At 33.6% G+C, this 9,544-nt stretch overlaps 1 protein-coding gene across 2 annotated transcripts in view; it reads left to right on the forward strand.

Annotated features, from left to right (window-relative positions):
- csmd3a (CUB and Sushi multiple domains 3a) overlaps nt 1-9,255 on the forward strand; it is a 288,864-nt gene extending 279,609 nt beyond the window's left edge. For both annotated transcript variants that reach the window (XM_058747031.1, XM_058747032.1), the window contains exons 64-70: nt 1,430-1,609; nt 1,831-1,896; nt 3,523-3,681; nt 4,695-4,807; nt 5,170-5,257; nt 5,756-5,891; nt 5,982-9,255. In XM_058747031.1, the coding sequence (XP_058603014.1) occupies nt 1,430-1,609; nt 1,831-1,896; nt 3,523-3,681; nt 4,695-4,807; nt 5,170-5,257; nt 5,756-5,891; nt 5,982-6,141 (902 nt within the window). In that variant the 3' untranslated portion in view covers nt 6,142-9,255. The remainder of the gene's footprint in view (nt 1-1,429; nt 1,610-1,830; nt 1,897-3,522; nt 3,682-4,694; nt 4,808-5,169; nt 5,258-5,755; nt 5,892-5,981) is intronic.
- Nucleotides 9,256-9,544: the final 289 nt, after the last annotated feature.

Consider the following 9,544-nt stretch of genomic DNA (forward strand, 5'->3'; position numbering starts at 1 on the left):
CATATTTTTCACAAATATCAGAAAAAAGACATTTTAGAAATTAGACATGTTTATTCTACTTAATGAATTTTAAGCCTATTTTTAGGACTTTTAGGATTTGCATATTCTTTTGATATTTTGCATATTCTTATGAGAGAAAAAAAACACTTTTACCCCTTTCCCTCATCTGATTATTCAAATTATTGTAATGCAAATGTTATGTTATATTATATTATTACACTAAAAATGGATATATATGGATGTAATAATTCTTATAATTAATTATATGTGACCCTGGACCACAAAACCTAAGGGTCAGTTTTATGAAATTGAGATTTATACACAATAAATAAGCTTTCCATTGATGTATGGTTTGTTTGGATCGGACAATATTTGGCCGAGCTACAGCTATTTGAAAATCTGGAATCTGAGGGTTCAAAAAAATCTAAATATTAATAAAATCGCCTTTACGTATAGTTGTAAAAAAAGTTCTTAGCAATGCATATTACTAATCAAAAATTAATTTTTGATATATGTACAGTAGGAAATTTACAAAATATCTTCATGGAACATGATCTTTATTTAATATCCTAATGATTTTTGGCATAAAAGAAAAATCGACAATTTTGACCCATACAATGTATCGTTGGCTATTACTACAAATATAACCGTGCTACTTATGACTGGTTTTGTGCTCCAGGGCCACATATTATATTATTGCACTAAATATGGATATATATGGATGTAATGATTCTTATTATTAACAATCATTCTAAATATTGCAAGGCGTATTATATTATATTATATTATATTATATTATATTATATTATATTATATTATATTATATTATATTATATTATATTATATTATATTATATTATATTATATTATATTATATTATTGCACTAAATATGGATATATACTGTATGTATGTAAGGATTCTTATAATTATATTATATTATATTATATATTATATTATATTATTATCACAATATTTATTTTTTCAAGAAAATTCCACAAAAACTAATTTATATGTATAATAACTGGTTGGTAATGATCCAGAGATTTAAAACTTTACACTGTAAATCATCTAATTTCCCCAAAAATTCTCGTCAGTGTAAAATGAAAAGAAAAAGATTTTTCTAATTATATATTTATTATTAAATATGTTATATTATTAAATTATATAAATATAAATATATTATATAAATTATTAAATATGTTATATTATATTATATTAATTTTATTATATTATTGTGTGTAATAATAGATTTAATAATCAATTTAAACAAAATATTAAATTATTTAATATATTTAACAATGAAAATAATTACAGAAGAACAAGAAACATTATAAAAAAAAAATTCCGTTGTGGCATGAAAATGAAATGGATGTTTTATGAGATTTCCCCATCCATCAGAGCGTACTGCTTGACATATCTTCTAATGCAGCCCACTCCTGTAAGCAACCAAAGACCCCGCCGCATGCCAACGTGCTGGGCATGGACCTGCCCTCCTTTGGCTACACGCTGCTCTATTCCTGCCAGCCTGGTTTCCTTCTCACCGGGGGCTCGGAGCACCGTGCATGCCGGTCGGATGGATCCTGGACTGGGAAGGTGCCTGTTTGTAGAGGTACGCAGTCCAACACCCCATAAATACAGAACTCAGATGTGTTTTACACCTCAACTTTGTGACCTGCAACTTTTCTGCCGTTTCTTTTGTCTTGTCGAGGCAGAAGCCGACTGGTGGCGTTTCCTTTGCTTGATGTGGGAAGTCATGTGTGAAATGCATTTTCTTAAACCCATTTCAACTGCAGTGACTTGTTGTTGCAGTGATATACATTTTTCTTTCAGCTGGATCAAAAACAACTGAAAAAGTCATAACGCCTGTTCAAGGAACATTGAGTCCCAAAGTCAACGGTGAGTTGACAGTCACTGTGCTGTGCAAAATATTACACGTATGATCTAACACGAATAATAATCACTGCTTGCACTTGTTCATTTCCATTATTGTGTGTTAAGGTATGTCTTAAAGGGGACAGTTCACTCAAAAATTATGTCATCATTTTAACCATAATTTAAATCGGTTGTTTTAAACCTGTTTGAGTTTCTTTCAGCTGTCGAACACAAAAGAAGATATTTTGAAGAATGCTGGTAACCAAACAGTTGACGGCTATAGCCATTGACTTAAATAGTATGAAAAGGTTTGGTTACCAGCATTCTTCAAAATAACTTCTTTCATGCGGGTTTGGAACAAGTGGATTGTGAGTAAATGATGACAAAATGTTCATTTCTGGGTGAACTATCACTTTAAAGGAAAGGGGTTTGTTTGGGAAGAACTTGTATACAGTGTCAGATATCAGGGGAGTGTCTTGTACTGAAAACTAGCCAATCAGAAGCATTCTCTGCCTGTCAATCATTTTGTGTGTTTGGGTTTACTGACACTATTTTGACTGACAAAGGTGGGTGTTTGGCAAAATGACAGATAGAAAAACGCTTACAGTACCTTTTTTTTATTCTATTTATGTAAAATTATAGATATTAACATTGGATGAGCCACATTAAAGCTATTGTAAACTAGGTGATGTACATGCATCAGTTCAGTTCTATATTAATGCAGTAACTGTAAACAGTGAATGATATTGTGGTGATTTTTTATAAATTTACATGATTAAGGCAGCTTTGCATCATGACTAACTTTTTTTTTTACACCACCAGTAGTGATGTTCTTAGGCATAATGCATGACAAAATCACTGCAACATACAATTACAGGTGGCTTACTGCATATATACTGCAACAATAATAAATATGATCATAAATAAATAAATATTTATCAGATTACAGTATGAGTGATTTTACATCATGGTTAAGGTATTATAATAGTTATTTTTACTCAAAATTCAACAAAAATAATTTATTTGTTTAATAACTAGGTGGGTGGATAAATAAATAAATATTTAGATTTTCATTGAGTGATTTTATATCATGGTAATACTATCACAATATGTTTCATGAAAAATATTTATATAATAACGGTGATGATTTAAAAATTACAATTTTATAAATCACTTAATTCCATTTTTCTCTTTTTGTTCTTTATTTGCTACTGATTTGTAAGCAAAATATCAGATTTTTCATAACAAACGTTTTTAAAATTAGATGTATTACGCTAAACAAGAAGTAATTACAGAAATCTGATTATATATTTATAAATCTACATATATTGTTGTTGTTATTTTAAGATTAATAATCTGAATAATTCTTATATACTATAGTTCATTACTTAACAGTAGGCTGCACAGTTGCAACTTGAATGATATAAAAAGGCATTTTTACAACTTGGATCACAATTTTACAGAGTCTGCAGTACAGCATATTGCTTTATTAACATTGTTGATGTCAATGTTAAAGTAGAGAATCGTTTCTGCTCTGAGGGTCATTCACAGTCAGATGCTTGGAAAAGAGTTTGAGGTGTTAATTGCGCCGAATGCACAGTGTAAATGGCTTCTTAACCTCTTCTGACACATTAAATCTTCTCTTTGCAGTTCCTGACGACGTGTTCGCACCCACGTACGTGTGGAAAGGTTCGTTTGAGTATAAAGGAGTGAAACAGCCGATGACTTTGACAATCACTAGCTTTAACGCGACTACGGGGAAAGTCAATGTGACTTTAACTAACAGGCACTCAGAACTGCTGTTGTCAGGTAAGAAGCCATAATGGCAGCGCTGCACAGTACAGCTCATGCCATAAACACTTCTATCAGTGCAGAAACCTGCTGCTCTGCGTAATCTCACCTGTTAGACAGAACAGCTCGTGTCACCAGTTGTGGAAATAATGTCACTTACTGTTTGTACAAGATCGTGCCTTTAGTGCTTGCCTTTCTTAAAGACTGCAAGAGCCACTATATTTACAAGTATGGAAGAGTAAATATGCATTATAAAATACCAAAACTTTTCAAAGTGTGCCGTCATTATACTGACCACTGTTCAAAAGTTTGGGATTAGAGAGACCTTTTAATGTTTTTGAACTCTTACGCTCATCAATGCTGCATTTATTTGATCAAAAACAATTATGCAAATGTTTTTGCAGTTTAAAATAGCTGTTTTGTATTTGAATATATTGAAATGTAATTTATTCTTGTCATGCAAAGCCAAATTTTCTGTGTCATTACTCCAGTGTCACTTGATCCTTCAGAAATCATTCTAATATGCTGATTTGCTGCTCAAGAAACATGAAATATAATTTTTAATGTTGAAAAGCATATTTTTGTAAACTGAGATGCTTTTTTTAGGATTCTTTGATGAATAGAAAGTTCAAAAGGACAGAATGTATTTGAAATGGAAATCTTTTGTGACATTAGAAATGTCTTTACTGTCACTTTTGATCAATTTTATGCGTCCTTGCTGAATAAAAGTATTGATTTCTTAAAAAAAACCTTGGAAAGCTCTCTCTTTTTTTTTTTTTTTTTGTGGAACTCAAACCGAAGTATCTTATCAGAGTAACTTCAGATTTCGAATTGGATGAGCCAGATTCAAAGCCATTTTAAAGTAGCCAATATTTACACACCTGTGACCACGCATCAGGTGAATTTTCTGTTATTGTAAATATTAATCCCAATACATTTGCATTAATGTGCAGGTGTACTCAATGAAGTGGCCACTGCGTGCAAGTGAATGCGACACAAGACTTGTTTAATGTTTTGTGATCTGAACGCAGGTGTTTACAAGAGTCGAGACGCTCGTCTGACGCTGCGGCTGTATCACATGAGAGCTCTGGTGAAGAGCACCTACAACAAGATCACTGAGGAGACCTTGATCATGGATGGCTTTGTAAGTGGACTAGAGTTTCTAACTTACTACAAGCTGCATGTTTGTTCACATAGTGTGAGTTAATGGTTTTTGGTCTTGCTCAAACCACCAATTTGTTGTAATTACTGAGGAAATCAGTCAAATTGTGTACCATTTTTTATTGGCTGTATGTTTAAGCTGCAAACTTTAGTTCTCCAAGTAGTAAAAGAACATGGTGCAATAGTGCCCTGTTCACAAAACACATCTCTGGCTCTTTTTAAACTTTGCAGTAAAAGAAAACAGGTATTCAGAGAGCAATACCTTGTAATATTGCACAGAACATTCGCTCTATTCAGAATTTGAGAGAACACGATGTTCATCTCTGTGCTGTTGTTCTCCTCAAGGTCTCTGCTGACCATGAAGGGAGCACATACTTGTTTCAAGGCTTTATACAAGGTAGAGACTACGGCCCATTTGGACTACAGAGACAAGGTATGCTACATTTAAGCAATGCCAAATTATATTTATTTATTTAAATGATAAAAATCAGAATGAATATATATAAAATCTCCTGAACTAAACCTTAAATATATCAAATATTATATATACAGTTCTATGTATCAGTATTATATGTATAATAAATACATATAAAATGTTAGTATATATAAATATGTATAATATAAAATATTATGCAGTTTACAGCACCACTATGGCACCACATTATATTATATTTTGAATAAGAATTGCATAATCTTATTATAGATACCTAGCAACAGTTATCATCCACTCACAATCACAATATCATTTAATTATAATAAGAGCAGATCTTTCCTAACTCTTTCATAATATCTTGCATAACTCATTTATGTAGTAACAAATTAATCACACTTGCATGTATCTTTAGATTAATCAGATCTCTTTGTAATTAATCAGCCTAGATTGATGTAGCTCTGTTAAAAATGATTATTTTCCCATCATGCAACATTTCAGGTCTGAACATAATAGAGCCCACCAGGAGCCCCGAGGTTCCACCCAGAACCAACAGCAGCTCTGTGGCCATTGCGATTCTTGTGCCTTTCTTTGCCCTGATTTTTGCAGGCTTTGGGTTTTATCTCTATAAACAGAGGTGGGTGCAATTTCATCAATGAAATTACTGATGAAAAAAAGATGGGAAAATTTGATTCCTGATGGTCTTTTCCTTCTCATTTGATTGCAGGAAGTCTGATAAAGCGGAGTACAGTGGCTGCTCTGTGCATGAAAACAACAACGGTCAGGCTACATTCGAGAATCCCATGTACAACACCAATTCCAAATCCATCGAGGGGAAGGTCGTCCGCTTCGATCCCAATCTCAATACGGTTTGCACAATGGTTTGAGGGTTTGATGCTGTCAGAACTGTCACTTTTGTGTTGGTATATTACTTGTTTTAGTCTCTTCGAAGCAACTTTCAAGCACAGTTTGGGGTGCGGTACTCACACGGCAGCTCAAAGCTGTGCGCGGATTTGCAGGAAAACATCATATTCTTCACCCTTCGAGTGGAGAATTCTATATTATCTACATCTCACTCTGAGAGTGTTGATTTTGTATTTAAAAGAAAACAAAAACAAAAAGTTATGTGTCCTTTTTCGATGTGAGTTTCATATGGAGCAAATTATTTTAAGCCATTCCAAGGGCGTTCACACATTCAGCGATTTGCTGCGTGGAAAAGTTGAGAAACGTTGAACTTTACGCAAGTCAACATGATACTGTGACCACCAGTAGGAGTGAAGACATTTGATGTGATAACGTGATCCGTCTCTTGTCAGATACTGTCAACAAAATGGTGAAGTTAATGTTCTGTATGATTTCTCTGCTCAAAAAAAAGACAAAAAAAAACATGATGCATGGAGAACCTTGTCAGAAATCATGAGCGTTTAAAGTCCATTCATGCATCGATAATCGTTCATTTGCTTCATGATATGATGCTTAAGTGCTGCTGCGATTTATATTCAGACTCTTTCCTCTGCAGAATGCTAATTTGTACCGGCAAGAAAACTGATTCTTTGTCAAACTAGCTTATTTTTATTGATAGCGCATCTCAGTGTGTGACGAAAAGGCTGTATGTGTGAACGCCCCTTCAGACTGTGCACATCGTCTCGTCATCGCAGTGCGCTTAAACCTACTAACCTCCTACAGATCCAAGTCACTTAAGGAACACGAGCGTTCCTTAATGCTCACCATTCAAGTGTAAACTTCCTCATGGAATATCAACTCTCAAGTCTTTTTTAATGAGGAATGGTTGCTATTACAAATGGTTTTCACACTTGGCTCTTTTAAAGGAATAGTACACCCAAATGAGTTTGTTTGTTCATCAGAACAGATTTGAAGAAATTTAGCATTGCATCACTTGCTCACCAATGGATCCTCTGCAGTGAATGGGTGCCGTCAGAATGAGAGTCCAAACAGCTGATAAAAACATCACAATAATCCACACGTAATCCACACCACTCCAGTTCATCAATTAACATCTCGTGAAGCAAAAAACTACATCTTTGTTAGAAACAAATCCATCAAAATATTTTTGAACTAGCTTCCGACTAAAATACGAGTCCTCTATCTATAAAACTGCTTTCTTCAGTGAAAAAGTATTCTCATCTGAATCAGGAGAGAAATCTGCACATATCAAGCACTGTTTATAAGTGAAAACAGCCCAAAACATATCTAAATATGTGAGTGGATTTTGATGCGAGACAACAACTTTTTCACTGCAGGAACCGTTAATTTGGATTATGCACTCATGTTGGCCAGAAGTGACGTTTTAAGTTAAAATGCCTTAATGATGGATTTGTTTCTTACAAACACACAGCTTTTCACGTCACAAGACATTATCTGATGGACTGGAGTCATGTGCTTTACTTGTGGATTATTGTGATGTTTTTATCAGCTCATTCTGACGGCACCCATTCACTGCAGTGGATCCACTGGTGATCAAGTGATGGAATGTTAAATTTGTCTAAATCTGTTTCCATGAAGAAGCAAACTCATCTACTGTACATCTTGGATAGCCTGAGGGCAAGTCAATTTTCAGCAGTTTTTCATTTTTGGCTGGACTATTCCTTTAAAGGTGAAGTTTGTAATTTTTTCACTGTTGAAATGCTTTCTCTGTAACTGTAAGTAAGCCATTCGTAGGTTGACTTCCTGAAGAGTGTAACACTGTGGCTCTGTGGTGCTTTTCACAATACTCTTTTTGATCGAGCATCCCGACATGAATCCAATGGAGGTGGAAGACGTGCGAGGGGCTGTTCAGTCAGAAACACATTCTAGCGTTTAAAACAGTGTAACTAAACGTAAAACATGTTTATAGGTGCTTTATCAGCCATTCGCAATTGTTAATAAACACTCCACTCGTTCAAATGTCCTGTAAATATCATCTGAGTGGTCCATTGTTTCAAAACGGATTTCTTCAGTGCATCTTGGGAAGAAGCAAAGTAACAGCTAAAGGCATTCATTTAGCATTTGCATAGATCAGCAATTAAAAATAATGCAGAAATCCAAATATAGTTTTTGAAATGGGTCTTAAATATTTTATTTAGTTTGTTTAACTCAAATGCACTGTAAAAAAAATGTTTTTGTTTTTAAAGTTGTAAATAGATTACTGGAGTACATTTTACAAGAACTTTCTACTACAATTTTATGTTTAATTCAGTGTGTTGCTTGTGGTTTCTTTATAATTATTTTTCTCAAATTTCTAAATGAAAATAGTTTTAAGTAAATTCTACACTGCGTTTTTTCAGTGTATGGTTTTGGCCATGAAAATAGCCAAAGAAGCTGGCATGGTATTAGAAATACAAACAAAAATAGTGCCGCTGGAAACGCAAGAATGTGTCCTGTATGAACGGGCCCGGCCCGTAAAAGTGGGAAACCATTTTTAATTAAGTGACAGAAATTACACACTTCACCTTTAGGAGAAATAACTTTTTACACAAGTTCACCTCATTGGGTTATACTTCATATTTTCTTCAGATTTGTATCGAATATTCACAAATGTTTCTGATTTGCTCACTTTAGGATCACTGACTGGCTATTAGCAGATTTCATAACTCATAATAGTGCCTTGTATGATATTTCACTGGTGTTGTGGGGAAAATGGGTTAAATTTTCTGTTTGTTTATTTATTTATCAACTACAGCTAGTTTAATTGTTCTACAAAAAGTCACTTTTGCACATACCTGCCAAATATAATCAGATATAGCATCAGTGCTATGTTTGAGTTCTTTGTGCCGCTGCCCATAATGTCTTTTCATTGACAATTTGTATATTTATACAGATGTTTTGTGTTGAGCAGCATCGTCGTGCTGTGTTTGGCTCTCACTATTCCTATTAGTGACACGAAATATCGAACACTGTCAAAGATTTAGGATTGCTTTTAGACACTGGCTCCTTCGGATGGGTCCATCACCCTTGTAAATGCATTCATATCAAATGTACAGATATTTAAACTTTTTTCAAAAGAGTTATATTTTTGTGAGAAATTTGTAAAATAAAAGGTTATGTAAATATCCATTTGTAAATGCCATTTACAAATAAAAAGTAATTTGCTTTTCTACATTTTCTTGATTATTTCTTGAAATATTCAAAGCTGTGCTTGTATGATGAATGTTTGACAGATTAATTGGTTGCGTCTCAAATTACATATTTATAACATTGTGTGGTGAAAATTCCTTTCCGTTCATGAGTGTGATTTGGAATTGTTAAATTGGAATGACTGAACAAAACATTTCAGATTAAATAAATGTACTA

The sequence above is a fragment of the Onychostoma macrolepis genome, chromosome 16, assembly GCF_012432095.1.
Source record: "Onychostoma macrolepis isolate SWU-2019 chromosome 16, ASM1243209v1, whole genome shotgun sequence".
Classification (NCBI taxonomy): Eukaryota; Metazoa; Chordata; class Actinopteri; order Cypriniformes; family Cyprinidae; genus Onychostoma; species Onychostoma macrolepis.